This window comes from Corylus avellana, chromosome ca8 (genome assembly GCF_901000735.1).
Source record: "Corylus avellana chromosome ca8, CavTom2PMs-1.0".
Lineage (NCBI taxonomy): Eukaryota > Viridiplantae > Streptophyta > Magnoliopsida > Fagales > Betulaceae > Corylus > Corylus avellana.
Genome location: NC_081548.1, coordinates 18891987 through 18910534, shown reverse-complemented (window position 1 = coordinate 18910534; position 18548 = coordinate 18891987). Strand labels below are relative to the sequence as shown.

General features: G+C 34.7%; 3 protein-coding genes across 3 annotated transcripts; all 3 read right to left on the bottom strand.

Moving 5' to 3' along the window:
• Window positions 1-1263: 1263 nt before the first annotated feature.
• On the bottom strand, window positions 1264-2359 carry LOC132189177 (probable xyloglucan endotransglucosylase/hydrolase protein 23). Its single transcript, XM_059603769.1, has 3 exons — window positions 2087-2359; window positions 1784-1977; window positions 1264-1686 (listed from the first exon to the last, which is right to left on the bottom strand). The coding sequence occupies exons 1-3, from the start codon at window positions 2357-2359 to the stop codon at window positions 1290-1292; spliced, it is 864 nt and encodes a 287-aa protein (XP_059459752.1). The 3' UTR covers window positions 1264-1289.
• A 3841-nt stretch (window positions 2360-6200) lies between these two features.
• On the bottom strand, window positions 6201-7353 carry LOC132189336 (probable xyloglucan endotransglucosylase/hydrolase protein 23). The gene is made up of 3 exons (XM_059604039.1): window positions 7060-7353; window positions 6757-6950; window positions 6201-6662 (listed from the first exon to the last, which is right to left on the bottom strand). The coding sequence occupies exons 1-3, from the start codon at window positions 7330-7332 to the stop codon at window positions 6275-6277; spliced, it is 855 nt and encodes a 284-aa protein (XP_059460022.1). The 5' UTR covers window positions 7333-7353; the 3' UTR covers window positions 6201-6274.
• Window positions 7354-11214: 3861 nt separating this feature from the next.
• Window positions 11215-12472, bottom strand: LOC132189178 (probable xyloglucan endotransglucosylase/hydrolase protein 23). The gene is made up of 3 exons (XM_059603770.1): window positions 12157-12472; window positions 11869-12062; window positions 11215-11773 (listed from the first exon to the last, which is right to left on the bottom strand). Exons 1-3 carry the CDS (start codon window positions 12427-12429, stop codon window positions 11380-11382), a joined length of 861 nt encoding a protein of 286 aa, XP_059459753.1. The 5' UTR covers window positions 12430-12472; the 3' UTR covers window positions 11215-11379.
• Window positions 12473-18548: the final 6076 nt, after the last annotated feature.

Below are 18548 nucleotides of genomic sequence, written 5' to 3'. Positions count from 1 at the left end.
TATATTTGTTTTTAATTTTTTATTATTTTGTTTTTTATTTATTTTTAAAAGTAAAATAATAAAATAATAATTTTTTTTTAATGTGCCACGTGGCAGGTCGATAGCCTTACGATCTCTAAAAATAGATCCTAGCCATGAACTAGATCCTCTCCAGTTCATTTTGAACTGGAGAGGATCCTTGTCCAGTTTTGAACTACAGTAGTTTTGGGTAGTGCGCCTGCAGTAAAAACGGCACTACAGCATTAATATATAACTCTTTTGCACACCTGGAGCTCTTCTGCACACTTGGAATCACGCCGTTACAAACGGAAAACCATGTTTAAGCTTATCCTCACAAGAGGCAAACCATGTTTTAGACTCCTCCTTCTTTTTTCATTTTTTTCTATTTTTTATTTTTTATTTTTTTTAAGAACTTTAGAATCCTCTTATGTGTGCAAAAAGTTTGATATTTTCACTGGAACTTTTGCCACTTTGGTCTCTGTTAGTTTTTTTTAGGAATTTTCAGAGTCGTCCATTCTTTTTTTTCATTTTTTTTTTTTTTTTTTTGTTTCTTCCTCTAGAACTTTGCTCTGTTATTTTCACTCGATCTCTAAGAGGCAACTACTACCTGCCTCCATAAAACTTTGCTCTCTGTTTTTGACTTTAACAGAAAAAAAATGCAATTGCATTTTATCAATGTTCTTTATGGCACAAACTATACACACATAACTCTAAACATAAAATCATCATAATTTTTGTTGTAGAGAAACAGTTGTAAAGACATCAAACGTAAAATCATTGTAATTTTGCTGGGTAGCTGGAAATAGAGATCGAGTCTGAGCAATGTAAACTCGATGCCATTCTTTTGCTTGTATTCACCTTGAATATGCATATTAAAAAAACAAAAAACACAAGACCTGGGAGCAGTTTTAGAGCCTTTGGACGAAAAAAACATAACACAAGACATTAACGTTTGCACTGTAACGGCGTGGAAAAGAGCTCAATTTTTTATTAATGCTGTAGTACTGTTTTTATTGCAGGTGCACTACCCAAAACTGTTTGTAGTTCAAAATTGTACCGTTTTGAACTAACTACGGCATCTATGCGGTACTGAAATTCAATAGTGGAGAAAGTGGTCGCTTGCATTCAGATCAACGTTATGGATTACATGGTATATAACAAATTAATGATGAAAAGATGCAGAAAAATTAAAGAATGAAAGAATTGGATCCTAGAAATTACATGAAAAGACTGAAATTTAAGTGATGGTACAAATAATAAAAGAATTTGAGGGATGTTTAATCGTTTCTCTAGGAGGTATTGTTGCATTCTGGAGGGACGCCCTGGGGAAACCTCTTTGCGTCTGTGCAGTAATTATATATCATGTAGTTCTTTTGCACCCATTTAAGCCGGTCTTGATTTGCAGTGTCCAGCTCTTGTGAAAGCCAGGAATTAGTAGTGGTGGAAGAAGATGAAGTGCAGGAAGATGCTCCAGAGGACCAAATGCAAGCATCGGCTTTGAAGTTTCTGTAGGAAGCAGTAAAGGGGGCTTGGCTCCAGTCCGTCTTCACAAGCCCACCTCTTGTCGCCCAGTCATCAGCATTCCAGAGACTGGAGTATATCCTCATTGGTTGGTTATTTGGGAATGCAACGCCAAACGATTCTGAGTTCTTGAACTCTCTAATGGGAGTTCCATCCACAGAGAATCTGAAAATTATAAACAGAAAAAATATATAAGAAAACAAAAACAGAAAAGATGTATAAAAAGAAAGATGCATGGATAGGAGTTGGTAATTAAACATACATAATGCGTTGAGGATTCCAAAGAATGGAATATGTGTGAAAATCTGCAGTTGGGTCAAACCAGAGATAGAACTGTTGCTCTCTGTTGCCTTTGCCTTGGCTGAAGACATTGGTGTGAAGAATGTAAGGATCGCCACTCAGATTCCCCAAGAACTCGAAGTCTATCTCGTCCCATGCTGATCCTTTTGAGGATAACTGTATATAAATTAACACACACATTAGTTCAAACTCAAAGGATTAACATAAATTTGAATGGATGGTTTTAAGAAAAACATATACGAAGAGCTAGCAGAAGAGAGCTTACATAGTAGGCAGTAACGGTGCCAGCAGAGTTTCCGGAGACAAGCTTGAGCTGCATATCTATCTTTCCAAAGAGAAACTCATTCTTGGACTGGAATCCAGAGCCAGAGGCTTTGTCTAGAGAGAGGCTAAGAAGGTCGCCGCTGTTAAGCATCTTCCCTCGGCCATCTCCCCACGTGATGTCAAAATCTTGGTAGAAGTTAGCAGCTGTGAGAGCCAGGAAAGAGCTAAGAAGGGTAAGAGCCAGAAACATAAATGGAGCGCTTGAAGAAGCCATGGACAGTGGTATCAAATTAGTCGTGAGATTGGGAGTGGAGTGATTGATGTGGTGAAGCTTGAAGTTGTTTGGTATTTATAGTGAACAAGTGAAGGGAGAATAAAGTGAAGGAAATGCATGGGAAGGTCCAGTCAGCTAATAAGCTGAAGACAGTTGTTGGCAACCTGTCTACAGGTGTTCCATTTAAAGAAGAGCTTGGAAAAATTTAGCAGTCAAGATCGCACTACCAATTACCAAACGCAACCAAAACCAACATCGTTTGTTTTTGTTATCTAATACGCGTTTACATCAGTTTTGAGAAGAAAGTGCAGAATTATTGGTGCTCTGCTCCCACAACTGGCCCATCTATTCTCACTCTTTCCTTTGTGGGCACCAGCCACCGCCACCGCCTGGCCCCTGCATTAGTTCCAACTAATACTCTTTCTTTGTGCAAATGCATGCCGGTTCCAACCAATACTTCCAAACCACAACCACCTCCACGACTCGAGACCCATCACCTTGAAAAGTGAAATCTCACACGTTTACCCTTATTGGATTCTCCATCTCCATCTACATCTACATCTAACAATATAGACAAGCAACTTCGTGGATGCTACTTCTAATGAAATGGTAGCATTACTCTTTATTTTATATTAACTCTTGTACCACGTTTACTATATAAATAAAGATAAATCCTCCTGATCAAAATAGAGAGGGAAACAATTCTACAAACACATAATGTGCATCACTTTATATGGTATCAAAGCTTGCTTTGACCAACATCATGGCTTCCTCTTTTACAGACTGTAAAAATAAATCTATAACATTTAATAAATACCATGATGTTAACTATCATGTGTTTCGCGGTAAACTGATAAAACAACATGCTAGAATCCATAGCAACAAATAATGTTCTTAAAATTTTGATAAACACATCAAAGAGTTGCTCTCACTTGACAATCATTATTTTTTAGTTTTTATTTTTTATTTTTTTAAATGTTCACACAAGGGGTAAGGGGAATTTGAATTAATGACCTCCACTTCATTAGCCATGGTCCTTAATTGATTGAGTCACCCCTTAGGGACCTCACTTGACCGATCTGAAGATACACTAATGAATATTGTGTATATTTATAAGAGAGGACCAATTTCTTTATTGACCCATAACTCCACTTCCCATCAAAGTAGGGAGTTCATTCAAAAGGAATATCACTCATCTTAGTCAACCAACAATTTAATAACATTAGTATTAAATAACCTTATAAGTTATAACATAAATAAGGTAAACATTAGTCGCGCAAAAAATATAATCCATCATTACTACTGAAATAATGATGATGCAGAAATAATAACGAAAGCAATATAAAGGAAGCACACAACGAATTTACGGGTAGTTCGGTATTAGATATCTATATCCACCACTCGAAATAGACCTAAGGGCTACATTGTGCTCATTTACTTGATATGTCTACAATACAAAAATCCTTATTTATAGGGTAATGAGTAGATACAAATATGGTAATCAAATTCCCTTGATTTGATTACAATCAACCTTTAATATAGAATATTTGATATCAATTTAATATGAAATATACAAAAAATATTATATATTTTTCGTATATTCTATCACTTACTTTAATTTAAACAACTTACTTATGTGTGTCATGGTGGTACTACTATATATCAAAAAGACGACATAGTCCCTTCTATTTAGCACTACATGACTAGCAACATGTTCCCTCATGGTTCGTAAATAAGAAGTGTTTAAAACTATGGTCTAACAAAAATGTCAAATACTATCATTCTTGAGAAATGGTAGGGGTATTATCTCTTTTACTAACAGATGCTTACTAAACTGATGTGTACACTACGAAAATTCAATTTTTTGGTAACGGACCGTTAGTGACGTGTCAAGGTTGTTGACGCGTTACTAAATGTTAGTAACGTGTCATTGGTAATGTGTCTGGGGCGTTTCCAAATTGGTCGTAACTACTAGGAATTTATGTGTCAGTTTCTGACACGTTACTCAATGGTAACGTGTCAGTTTCTGACACGTTACTAAACTTTTAGTAACGTGTCAAACTTGATACGTTACTAAAGTTTAAAAAATTATTAAAAAAAAAAATTTCAGACAAAAATTTGAAAATTTTTTTTTTGGAATTTTTTTTTTTTTTTTTCAAATAATATTATGGAATCTGATTTTCAAAAATCCAAACCCAGCACAGTTGATATCATGGAATCTGATTTTTTTTTTTTTCAAATAACATCATGGAATCAAATTTAATAAACCATCAAATAATAGTATAGAACTCAGAATGCCTTGAATCAGTTTCAACAACATATACAAACATTTGCAACTTTCCTCTGGAACTCGAGCTCCATTTAGGCCCGATATTCAGCTATCTCCTTTTCAGCCTCTTCTTTGGCTTGTTTCAACCTAGCTATTTTTTCTAACAATAGAAAGACAAGCTATATATATTAAACCCCAAAATATTAATGCAAAACACAAGCTATATATATAATGAGGAATATATATACCTGAGGAGATGGACGGAGAAAGGCCGGACCTGCCGGAAGGAGTTGCCGGAGAGAGAGAGAGTACTGTGAGAGGCTAGCGCCGGAGAGGAAATTCCCTCATCTTCGAAGAAGAGAAAGGAAAAGATAGAGAGAAAAAAGATAGAAGAGAAGGGCTGTGCGGAGGAGGTAGAAAAAAAATAGGAGGGAAGAAAGAAAGAAAAGGGGGAAAAAAAAAAATTGGAAACCAGCTGGTCCCAGGTTCCCAATGCCCTATTGTAACGTGTGGTTAATTTGGACACGTTACCAATTGGTAACGTGCCATTATGACACGTTACCAATTTGGTAACGTGTCTCATTGAGACGTTACCAAATTGGTAACGTCTCATAATGGCATGTTACCAATTGGTAACGTGTTATTTATGACACGTCACCAAATGGTGACGTGTGGAATATTTAGTAACGTGTCATTAACTGCCACGTCACTATTTAGTGACATGGCAAATATTAATGAATAGTATACACGTTCTTAATACTCCCTTTTTTTTGTAGTGGTACCTCATTCATTGGGAGAAAAACAAAACAATTAATTAAGAAAAATGTAACGAATATTAATGAATGAGCTACACATCAGTTTAGTAAGCTTCTGTTAATAAAAAGTTAGTACCCCTAGCATTTGTCTTCTTATATGTAATTACAAAATGACAGAAATTTCCTTCAAACTTATTTGGAGTAAATATCATTCAACTCATTTAAAATAGTGTCAAGTGCATGTCTATAAATATTTAAAATGCACATTAAATTTAATCTAAGTTAGTAAATTGTTATTAATGACGTTAAGAATTTAATGTGTCTTTTAAATGTTTATAAATACTTAACACTATTTTAAATGAGTTGTATGATATTTTCTTCGTAAAGGCTTGAAGGAAATTTCTGTCCATTACAAAATGGCCAAAGAAGATCAAAGAGATGTCAAAAGTGTTTAATAACATAAACATTCATTGTTGCAAGAGCTTTACTCTTCTTGTGGGGGCAGTTTTTATTGGATTTAGCACCATTGGGGCTGCAATTTTTGTACTTCTTTTGATTGGATTCGTTTATATATATAAGCATCGTTTGGCATTTGGCAAGTGTGGTATCTGTGTTAGAAGATGTATATGGATTTCAAGCCTTGATTAAGAGCAAGGCCATGATAAAGGGTAAGATAAGAATTGCAGTTGGTTTTTTTTTTTTCTTCATATTCTTATTATTTTAACAATTTTTAGTAACCAAAAGCAGAGGAATTCAATGGAGAAAGTGGTTGCTTATATTCAGATCAACGTTATGGATTACATCGTACAGAACAAATGATTTTTTTGCCATTGTAATGATGAAAAGAAAACGAAAAAGAATGAAAGAATTGAGGAATGCATAATGGTTTCTCTAGGAGGAGTTGCACTCTGGAGGGAGGCCTTGGGGAAACCTCTTTGCGTCTGTGCAGTAATTATATATCATGTAGTTCTTTTGCACCCATTTAAGCCTGTCTTGATTTGTAGTGTCCAGCTCTTGTGAAAGCCAGGAATTGGTTGAAGAAGATGAAGCGCAAGAAGATGCTCCAGAAGACCAAATGCAAGCATCAGCTTTGAAGTTTCTGTAGGAAGCAGTAAAGGGTGCTTGGCTCCAGTCTGTCTTCACAAGCCCACCTCTTGTCGCCCAGTCATCGGCATTCCAGAGACTGGAGTATATCCTCATCGGTTGGTTCTTTGGGAATGCAACGCCAATTGATTCTGAGTTCTTGAACTCTCTAATGGGAGTTCCATCCACAGAGAATCTGAATTATAAACAGAAAAAATATATAAGAAAACAAAAACAGAAAAGATCTATAAAAAGAAAGATGCATGGATAGAAGGAGTTGGTAAACATACATAATGCGCTGAGGATTCCAAATGATGGAATAGGTGTGAAAATCTGCAGTTGGGTCAAACCAGAGATAGAACTGTTGCTCTCTGTTGCCTTTGCCTTGGCTGAAGACATTGGTGTGAAGAATGTAAGGATCGCCACTCAGATTTCCCAAGAACTCGAAGTCTATCTCATCCCATGCTGATCCTTTTGAGGATAACTGTATATAAATTAACACACACATTAGTTCAAACTCAAAGGATTAACATAAATTTGAATTGCTGGTTTTAAGAAAAACATGTACGAAGAGCTAGCAGAAGAGAACTTACATAGTAGGCAGTAACGGTGCCAGCAGAGTTTCCGGAGACAAGCTTGAGCTGCATATCTATCTTTCCAAAGAGAAACTCATTCTTGGACTGGAATCCAGAGCCAGAGGCTTTGTCCAGAGAGAGGCTAAGAAGGTCGCCGTTGTTGGCCATTTTCCCTCTGCCATCTCCCCACGTGATGTCAAAATCTTGGGACAAGTTAGCAGCTGTGAGAGCCAGGAAAGAGCTAAGAAGGGTAAGAACCAGATACATAAATGGAGCACTTGAAGAAGCCATGGGCAGGAAAGAGATTTGGAAGTGGAGAGATTGATGTGGTGAAGCTTTAAGTCGTTTGGTATTTATAGTAGTGAACAAGTGAAGAGAGAATAAAGTGGAGGAAAGGCATGGGAAGGTCCAGTCAGCTGATGAGCTGTACACAGTTGTCTTGTTGGCAGCTATATAAAAAGAAAAGAGAAGAAAAGATCGCACTACCAAACACGACCAACCATTTATCTAGGTACACGTTTACGTGAGTTTTGAGAAGAAGGTGCAAAATGATTTCCCACTCTCGCCCTTTCCTCTGTGGGCACCAGCCAAGCCCCATGGATTTCCAGCTAATATTCTAATTTGGAGCAATAGTACTACCAAATCACAACCACCTCCAGGCTCCACCACTCGAGGTTTAAAGTTTAAACGCACCTTCGTGGATGATACTTCAAAGTGATATGGAAGAATACCTTACAGAATTCTTAAACAATATCATATTAATGTTTAAGAATATAGAAAGTATAAATTTCTTCTCTAGTTATATAAAAACACTAGCAACATATACTCAATAATCCTTCTCTTTCTTATATGTAGGAAAAATCTCCAAAAAAATCACAGAAGTATACTGCAACATATCTCATATTGCTTCCCTAAGCATTGACAATGCTATAGTCTTTCTTATCTCGTCCTTTTTTTTCTCTTTTTTTTTTTCCTTTTTTTTTTTCTTTTATTAGAGATTGTGTTAAAATTTTATAAAAAATGAGATTTGGTAAGGTACTTGAATTTTATAAGAAATATGAGGAAACACAGCTGCATGTATACGCTGCGAACCTACGTACGAAGTAAGACCATATAAATTAACCAACCATGCTTGAAAAAGACGTCATCTCTTCTTTCTAGCTCCCACTCATGCTTCTTGATGCTCTTAAAATAATGGCTGCCATGCATGCTAATTATGTCCTAATCGGTGCCAGCTATTATATATATATAAAATGGTCAGACTTGTCTCATTCTGTGTTAGTGAGATAAGGATGTTGTGCTGCAGCATAAATTTATTAATTACTACGGATACCAATCCAATGGATTTCTTTCAAACGGGTTACTCTAGTTCTAGAAGAGTCAAAGTTTAGAAATTAGTATTGGCTTTATAAGTTTTATACTATATTTAAAAAATATTTAATTTTTAAATAATTTTAAAAAAATAATGGAACCGATGGGTCACCCGGGTTGCCCGACATCAAATTTTTTCATAGTGGTTTCGTTTCATGTCTTATTTGTTGGGTGGTCTTGGGCCTAGCTATCTCAACCCCAAAAGTTGATACTAGTGTTGGGTGGTCTTTAGCCTATCTCAACCCCAAAAGCTAGCTCAAGAGGTGAGGCTTTTCTTCACACTTATAAACCGACCACCAGCCTCTTTCACAATCGATGTGGAATAACCCCAACATTATTTTATAGGGAATCTCAAAGCGGTTCTATTTCATTATATTCCATCCATGTCTTAATTCCATTCATTTAATATCGTTTTGGTGTCATTAAGATAAGACATGTCGTTTCTAGTCTATTTATTTCTATTTCTATATATATGGAAAGTTAAAAAATAATAATCATATAATAATCCAAAAATTGCAATAGAAAATAAAAAGGGAGGTTTGTGATGATTTTTAAATATTATATACTAGGTAATCTAGTATCCTTATGCATGAAGATAATCAATTCAGTCGAATTTGTCAATGCGAATAAAATACGACACTTGAATAGGAGCCGCAACTAAACGGAGGGGTGCTTGGGCTGCGAGAACTATCGCTCTCCAACTAAGAGAAAGAGGAGAAGAAGGTCTTTAGGGGAGATTTGAAATGTGAGAGGAACTAAGAGATAGAGCTAGAGTGGGAGCGAGAGGACGAGCCCGGCCCGGACCCCAACGGCCTCCCCTTGGCTTCGCCATGGCTACGGCGCATAAAATGAGGGAGAAATCGAAACTTAATCCTTAATGGAAAGCGAAATGTTACACTTTTCAAAACTTTTCTCCAAATTTTGCTCATCGAATGATGTGTCACAATTTCATGCGATGGTGACACATTTTTCAAAATAATAGATAACATTGAATTGTGATATATCATTTGGAGAGCAAATTTTGGGGAAATTTTTTGAGAAGTGTAGCATTCCTCTGGTGGAAAACCCAAACTCATTTTCACGACACTATAAAAAAACCCAAACACAAATTAATTAAAGGGAAAGAGTCATGCTAGCTATTCTTCAATTTCTCAATCACCTTTTTCATATTTTTTTCAAAAAAATAATCATTATATTTGCATGACTCTCATATTCTCTATTTTAAAGTCAATATTAGATCTCCTACCGGTCTAATGGTAAATTTGAAAAAAAATATATAGTTGTAGATGGCAAAATATTATTTCTCCAAGGAAAATGGACCTAATATTACTTCATTCTCATCCATCTATTTTTCAAATCCACGATTGGATCCATATAAGTGATATAACCCACATTACAATGTCCTCAATGCATGGTGGAACTGCCCCTGAGCTTGGAGGGACAAAAGTCTCCCAAAATTTTTAAAAACCTCTAAAATTTTAAAATTTCTCATAAATTTTATTTATTTTATTTATTTTTTTAATGAGTTCCACCCACAAAAATTAACCCTTTTTTACTCTTAAAGATCTTCATTTTTTAAGTTGTCACTCTTCATCTCAAAATTGTGGTTTTGCCCCTAAATGTCCTCCTTAAACTATTACTCAATTGACAATGCTCTCTAATGATGAAATATCCTTGATATATATATATATATATATTAAAAAGTTTACATCTTCAATTAGGATTTAATAGAAAATCTTAATGGAAGATACTGAAATACCAAAAATACCCTTATTTTTTAAAAAATTGCAAAGTTACCCGTGGGTCACCTTGTGGCCCACTTGGGTTCGAGATGTATAAGATGTTTCTTCTGATAGGTTGTAGACTTCGGGCTTGTTTGGGAATTAACACCAATGTTTCCAACTATTTTTTTTTTTTTTTGACACTATTAAAACTCAACTAAATTCAAAAAATTTCAACTCAATTAATAAAAATCTTTAATAAAATTTTAAAAAATAAAGAAGTTTTTATATTTAGGGGTAGTGGCTGGACCACCCCTAAGAGTCTAGGGGTGGCTCTACCAACCCCCATTAGTTTTGAGAGTAGTCAATCCACCCCCAAGCACTTTTTGGGGTGGCCGAGTGGTTTTCTGGGGGTGGCCGTTTCAAGGGTGACCAAATCACTCAAAAATATTGGGGGCAATTTTTCATCTTTTTGTTTTTTTGTAATTTTTTTTTTAAAAAAAAATTTTAATTATATTTTTTATGATTTTATTTTATATTTTTTAAACCACTCAAACATAATCTCAATTTTTATTATTTTTTTTTCACAATTTTGAATTGAATTGAAAAGAATTAAAACAATTTTGAATTGAATTAAAAAGAATTAAATTTTAACATAATGGGTGAAATTGCAAATTTTTAAAAGGTGAGGTCCCGCCATTAAGAGTTTTTAGAGTTGATTTGCAGCGTCAACATTTTATAGGACTTCAAGTGTTGGTCAAAATCTTGCGGAAGACACAAGTTGACGCAATTTCGAAGAATTCTGATTGGGTGGGTGATTAATAATCACCTTTTTTTTTTTTTATGCCCCTAACTACATAATTAGAGGACAGAATAGCCAATTAAATGGGCTCAGATGCATGCGCACGTATGAGCGTATCACTTCTCAGTGGTGATGTTCTGAGAGCTATTAATTTGCCACTTCTTCAATTAAATAGTCTATGCGAATTTAATTGTTTTTTAATGGATACAAGTTTATTTATTTGAACAATTCCCAATAATTAACTAACAGCAGAGGATTTCAATGGAGAAAGTGGTCGCTTGTATAACAGAGAACCTTATGGATTACATGATATGTAACAAAATGATTACTTTTTTTAGCCATTGTTGCGATGAAAAAAACAGAAAAAAGAATGAAAAGAATTGGATCCTAGAAATCACATGAATAGACTAATCATGCAAATAGTAAAAGAATTTGATGGTTTCTCTAGGAGGTGTTGCATTCTGGAGGGAGGCCCTGGGGAAATCTCTTTGCGTCTGTGCAGTAATTATATATCATGTAGTTCTTTTGCACCCATTTAAGCCTGTCTTGATTTGCAGTGTCCAGCTCTTGTGAAAGCCAGGAATTAGTAGTGGTGGAAGAAGATGAAGTGCAGGAAGATGCTCCAGAGGACCAAATGCAAGCATCGGCTTTGAAGTTTCTGTAGGAAGCAGTAAAGGGTGCTTGGCTCCAGTCTGTCTTCACAAGCCCACCTCTTGTCGCCCAATCATCGGCATTCCAGAGACTGGAGTATATCCTCATCGGTTGGTTCTTTGGGAATGCAACGCCAATTGATTCTGAGTTCTTGAACTCTCTAATGGGAGTTCCATCCACAGAGAATCTGAATTATGAACAGAAAAAATATATAAGAAAACAAAAACACAAAAGATGTATAAAAGAGAAAGATGCATGGTTAGAAGGAGTTGGCAAACATACATAATGCTCTGGGGATTCCAAAGGATGGAATATGTGTGAAAATCAGCAGTTGGGTCAAACCAGAGATAGAACTGTTGCTCTCTGTTGCCTTTGCCTTGGCTGAAGACATTGGTGTGAAGAATGTAAGGATCGCCACTCAGATTCCCCAAGAACTCGAAGTCTATCTCGTCCCATGCTGATCCTTTTGAGGATAACTATACGTATGTAAACACAAACATTAATTCAAAGGAGCATAAATTTGAAATGATGGTTTTGAGGAAAATATATACGGATAGCAGAACAACTTACATAATAAGCAGTAACGGTGCCAGCAGAGTTTCCAGAGACAAGCTTGATCTGCATATCTATCTTTCCAAAAAGAAACTCATTCTTGGACTGGAATCCAGAGCCAGAGGCTTTGTCTAGAGAGAGGCTAAGAAGGTCGCCGTTGTTAAGCATCTTCCCTCTGCCATCTCCCCACGTGATGTCAAAGTCTTGGTAGAAGTTAGCAGCTGTGAGAGCCAGGAAAGAACTAAGAAGGGTAAGAGCCAGAAACACAAATGGAGCACTTGAAGAAGCCATGGGCAGTGGTATCAAAGTAGTGGTGAGATTGGAAGTGGAGAGATTGATGTGGTGAAGCTTGAAGTTGTTTGGTATTTATAGTAGTGAACAAGTGACTATAGAGAGAATAAAGTGGAGGAAAGGCATGGAAGGTCCGGTCAGCTAATGAGCTGTACACAGTTGTCTTGTTGGCAGCTATATCGAAAGAAAGAGAATAAAAGATCGCACTACCAAACACGGCCAACCATTTATCTAAATACACGTTTACGTGAGTTTTGAGAAGAAAGGGCAAAATGATTTCCTCTGTGACTGTGGGCACCAGGCAAGCCCCATGGATTTCCAGCTAATATTCTAATTTGGAGCAATAGTACTACCAAATCACAACCACCTCCACCACTCGAGGTTTAAAGTTTAAACGCGCCTTCGTGGATGATATTTCAAAGTGATATGGAAGAATATAAAATGTAGAAATTTCTTCTCTAGTTATATAAAAACACTAGCAACAATACTCAATAGTCCTTCTCTTTCTTATATGTAAGAAAATTCTCTAAAATAATCACAAAAGTATACTACAAGAAGTTTTATTACTTCCCTAAGCATCGACAATGCTATAGTGGTAAGCATTTTATCTTTTCTATAGTTTTTTATTCATATTTTTAACATAAATATTTCTCTCTTATCTCATCCTTTTTTGTCTTTTCTTAGAAATTGTGTTAAAATTTTATAAAAAATGTGAAATTTGGTAAGCAACTTGTATTTTAAAAGAAATATGAGGAAACATAGCTCCATGTATATGCTGCGAACCTACAAAGTAAGACCCTATAAATTAGGGTTAATTATCTTTTTAGTATCTAGATTTTTACTTTTTTTTTATTATTTTCCATTTAGGTTTCAATTCGTATCACAAAGAGTACTTGACTTATGAGTAAATACAAATTTCATACCTCTGTCATTATTCTATTAGCTAAATTAATGGACTGCTATGGGAGTGGTTTCGGCCACCCCTACAGCCCGTCTGGGGGTGGCCAAACCACTTATAAGATCGTTGGGGTGGTTCGATCACCCCAAATGACTAAAAAGAAGTGGCCAAAACCACTCCCAAAGGCATTGGGAGTGGCTAGGGGTGGTCAAACCACTTTGCAGTGCATTAGTTTAGCTAACAAAATAATAATTAAGATATTAAATTGGTATTTACCCATAAATCAAATATTATTTGTCGTAATACAGATAAAAGCGTAGGTGAAAAAAAATAATTACCCCTTTAAATTAACCAACCATCAACCATGCTTGAAAAGGACGTCATCTCTTCTCTCTCTCCCACCATGCTTCTTGATGTTCTTAAAATAATGGCTGCATGCATGCTAATTTATGTCCTAATCGGTGCCAGCTATTATATATATATATAATGGTCAGACTTGTCTCATTCTGTGTTAGTCAGATAAGGATGTTGTGCTGCAGCATAAATTTATTAATTATTACGGATACCAATCCAATGGATTTCTTTCAAACGGGTTACTCTAGTTCTAGAAGAGTCAAAGTTTAGAAATTAATATTGGTTTTATAAGTTTTATACTATATTTTAAAAAAATAATGGAACCCATGGGTCACCCGGGTTGGCCCGACATCAAATTTTTTTCTCTTCAGTTATTATTATTTTTTAAAACAATTTTTAAATATGTGTATTTTCGCATTATATATCTATTAGGATTTAACAGAAAATTAGAACAAATCAATTACATTGCTAACTTGATAGTTTTTAAAGTTCAAAGAGATGATTAAAAAAAAAAAAGTTCAGGATTAAGTGAAAGAATCCTAAAACAACAATGCAACTAAATAAAAGCCCAAAATAATAATGATGTGTGGTGTGAAAGTTGCTTGAATAACATTCCCATCAATTTTGCCACCGCCTTTTTAGCATGAAATTTTTTCTTGAAGTCCACATATGCATATCCTCTTGGAAGATTGACAGCTCACAGCATCATCCATAATTGGAACCTCCATACTAACAACTTTGCCAAAGCCACTTAATATTTCTTTTAGGCAGCTTTCATTCATATTAAACCCATGACCAATAGGAGCTTGAAGTTCCCTCCTTTTATATATAGAACCTCAAAGTGGCTCTATTTTATTATATTCCATGTTCCAATTACATTCATTTAATATTCTTTTGGTGTCATTGGGATAAGAGATGTCGTTTCTAATCTATCTATTTCTATTTCAATATATATGAAAAGTAAAAAAAAAAAATCAATTCCATAAATTGCAATAGAAAATAAAAAGGGAGGTTTGTGATGATTTTTAAATAATATACTAGGTAATCTAGTATCCTTATGCATGAAGACAATCAATTCGGTCGAGTTTGTCAATGTGAATAAAATACGACACTTGAATAGGAGCCGCGGCTAAATGGAGGGGTGCTTGGGCTGCAAGAACTATTGCTCCGCAACAAAGAGAAAGAGGAGTAGAAGTCTTCGTGAGAGATTTGAAATGTGAGACGAACTGAGAGACGGAGCTAGAGTGGGAGCGAGAGGACGATCCCGACCCGGACCCTGACGGAGGCGACCAACGGCCTCCCCTTGGCTTCGCCATGGCTACCGTGCATGAAATGAGGGAGAAATCGAAACTTAATCCTTAATGGAAAGAGAAATGTTACACTTTCCAAAACTTTTCTCCAAATTTTGCTTCATAAATGATGTGTCACAATTCCATGAGATGGTGACACATTTTTCAAAATAATATATAACATTGGATTGTGATACATCATTTGGAGAGCAGATTTTGGAGAAATGTTTTGGGAAGTATAGCATTCCTTTAATGGAAAACCCAAACTCGTTTTCACTCCTTCACATGACACTATAAAAAAACCCAAACACAAATTAATAAAAGGAAAAGAGCCATGTTATTCTTCAATTTCTCATTCATCTTTTTCATATTTTTTTTTTAAATTAATCATTATATTTGTATGACTCACATATTCTCTTTTTTAAAGTCACTATTAGATCTCTTACAGATCTAGATGTGTTGGAAATAATTTTGGATGGTGCACAAATTCTCATTGATATAAAATCATTACAATCTAAAAATTAACAATAAAATAAATAAAATACAAGAGATGAAAAGTAGAGTATGGAAAGATCTCACAATGTGCTATAGAATCACGCAAGAGCGTTGTCCTTAAAAGTTGATTCGTGCTTCCCGGAGTGTATAACTCGGTGCGATCGGATCTTTTGACACACAACCTCCCAGGATTAGACTATAGCGTCTACCTTCGTTAAGGACGCACTTCCAATAACGAAGACTAGTAGAACAACCCTTTTATCAAAATAGATGGAGGACTTAAAAATAAAGGGATCATATAACATATAGTTTTATAGCTTGAAATATATTTTTCTGAATGTGTTTTACAACACCGTATATTTCTCATAAAAGGTGATCTTATATATAGACATAAGTGCTGAAAAAGCTTTTTAATATCATAAAGAAGTTCTAATGACCAAACGGTCATAACGGTAAAAAAAAACTACAACTATAAAACTTGGTTCTCAAAATCCCATAAAAGCTTGATAACTCCAAAGGTCATAAACGGTAAAAAATAAATAATTGGGTTAATGACCAAATGGTCATAACATCAAAACTGGAAAAATTTGTTAATGCTTCAAATGATTTCCATAAAAGCTTGGCAATTAATTCCAACGGTCAAAACCGTAAAACTGAATAAAAACTCATAATATCAAATCATAAAATGTTTTCAAACAAATGTTTGTAACATATATTACAACAAGATGTAGATGGAAAAATATTATTTCTCAAAGGGAAATGGACCTAATATTACTTCATATCTCATTCATCTATTTTTCAAATCCACGATTAGATCTGTATAACCCACATTACATGCAATGTCCTCAGTGGTTGAGCTGTCCTTGAGCTTGGAGGGACAAAAGTCCCCCAAAATTTTAAAAAAAAAACTCTAAAATTTTAAAATTTGTCATAAATTTTATGTTTTATTTATTTTTTTTATTTTTTTATTTTTTTATGAGTTCGACCCCCAAAAATTAACTTTTTTTACTCTTAAAGATCTTCATTTTTTTTGTTGTCCCTCTTCATCTCAAAATTGTGGTTTTGCCCCTAAATGCCCTCCTTAAACTATTACCTAATTGACAATGTCCTCCAAACTTTTAAGTGAAACAATGTACTTTCAAAATACCAAAAAATTGATAATGCTCTCTAATAACAAAATATCCTTGATAATTTTTTTTTTTTTTTCGAAAAAAAAAAAAAAAAAGTTTACAATTTCAATCTTCCATTAGGATTTAATAGAAAATCTTAATGGAAGACACTGAAATACCAAAAATACCCTTATTTTTAAAAAAATTTACAAAGTTACTCATGGGTCACCTTGTGGCCTGCTTGGGTTCAAGATGTATAAGATGTTTCTTCTGACAGGTTGTAGACGACTTCGCGCTTGTTTGGGAACACAAGTTTTCCCAACTCTTCTCAACTTTTTTTTTTTTTTTTGTTGGTTTGACATTATTAACACTCAAGTCATGCTATGCGGCTGCCGAATTGAGGCAGCCTACGACGTCAGCCAAATATTTAAAAAAAAAAAAAAAAAATTGTTATTTTTTTTTTGTTAGTTAAATTTCTATGAGCTAATTTTTTAGGTTCTAATGCATCAAAAACTTGTTTTTGGATTCAAAACTAAAACCTAGGGGTCGAAGGTTAACCCTTTAAGAATGGTATCACCCAAAAGGGATTTGATCATCCTAAATTTAGTGCTAATACCTCAATTTTGGTGCTAATGCCTCAAATTTGGTTCTAATTAATACCTCAAATTTGGATTCCCCTTGTAACATCTTTCTTCTTCAATGAAAAAAAAAAAAGGAGAGGAAAAATGGCTAATGCTTGTCTGACAATTTTGGCAGCCGGAAATCTCTACTCATTAACACTCAACTAAACTAAAAAAATTTCAATTCAACTAATAAAAATCATTAAATTTTTAAAAAAAATCAAGAAAATTAAAAAAACATATATTTAGGGGTAGTGGCTGGACCACCCCTAAGAGTCTAGGGGTGGCTCTGCCAACCTCCATTAGTTTTGAGGGTGGTCGATCCACTCACAAGCACTTTTTGGGGTGGCAAAGGTTTTCTGGGGGTGGCCGTTTCAAGGGTGACTTAATCACTAAAAAATATTGGGGGCAATTTTTTTTATCTTTTTTTTTTTTGTAATTTTTCTTTTTCTTTTAAATTATATTTTTTATGATTTTATTTTATCTTTTTTAAGAACAAAATTTTCCTCTAAACTGGGTTGGAGGAATTTCCTTCAACTTAATCTATAAAAGTGACTAGGCCTGGGTATCGGTCAAAACGGTCCGGTTAAGGACCTTATCGGTTATTAACCGATAATTTTCGGTTAAACGGTTTATTAACCGATACCGAACCAATAAGAATTTTAACCGATAATTTCGGTTAAAACGGTACACGGTTAAACGGTCCGGTTAAACCGGTTAACCGATTTAACCGATAGCTTTTATATTGATTTATTTTGTTGGGCTAAAAACCAAAAATGAGTTTTTTTTACTTTTGAGAGCCCAAATACTTTTTGTTGGGCTAAAATAATTTATTAAAAATGAGTTGTTTTAGGCACCAAATACTTTTTGTTGGGACCCAAATATTTGTTTTTTGGGCTAAAAATTGAAGCTTTTTTTATATTGATCCACTTCAACTTTTTTTTTTTTTTTATATATATTATAAAATACATTTTTCCAAAGCAAATGGACTAATTAACATAATGAATGCTAATTAGACTAACAAAATTAGTTAATAAAAAATGCTTTCACCAAAGGCAAAAAAAATCTCATCCAATGCAATCACTTAAAAAAAAAAGTCAAACCTACCCAATCCGAAATTAGGATATGGTTACATAGGTATATATATAATCCTAAAACTACATCGTTTTGACATCCCTACTTAACGATTTATATCGAATAAACGGTTAACCAATATGAAATTTCTAACCGGACCAAACCGAACCGATAAGCATATAAATCGGTTACGATTGATATCGGTTCAGTCGAAATTGGTACACGGCCGATAACCGGTTAATCTTAACACCGGCCAAATTCCTTCAACTCAATCCGGTGA

Bases quoted from the DNA above. Each gene is read 5' to 3' on its own strand.
- LOC132189177 (XM_059603769.1), bottom strand. From the start codon at position 2,359: ATGGCTTCTTCAAGCGCTCCATTTATGTTTCTGGCTCTTACCCTTCTT. The intron at 1,978-2,086 runs GTAAGCTCTCTT...ATTTATATACAG, and splicing joins GCACCGTTACTGCCTACTAT to TTATCCTCAAAAGGATCAGC. The intron at 1,687-1,783 runs GTATGTTTAATT...TATAATTTTCAG, and splicing joins TGGAATCCTCAACGCATTAT to ATTCTCTGTGGATGGAACTC.
- LOC132189336 (XM_059604039.1), bottom strand. From the start codon at position 7,332: ATGGCTTCTTCAAGTGCTCCATTTATGTATCTGGTTCTTACCCTTCTT. The intron at 6,951-7,059 runs GTAAGTTCTCTT...ATTTATATACAG, and splicing joins GCACCGTTACTGCCTACTAT to TTATCCTCAAAAGGATCAGC. The intron at 6,663-6,756 runs GTATGTTTACCA...TTTATAATTCAG, and splicing joins TGGAATCCTCAGCGCATTAT to ATTCTCTGTGGATGGAACTC.
- LOC132189178 (XM_059603770.1), bottom strand. From the start codon at position 12,429: ATGGCTTCTTCAAGTGCTCCATTTGTGTTTCTGGCTCTTACCCTTCTT. The intron at 12,063-12,156 runs GTAAGTTGTTCT...ACATACGTATAG, and splicing joins GCACCGTTACTGCTTATTAT to TTATCCTCAAAAGGATCAGC. The intron at 11,774-11,868 runs GTATGTTTGCCA...TTCATAATTCAG, and splicing joins TGGAATCCCCAGAGCATTAT to ATTCTCTGTGGATGGAACTC.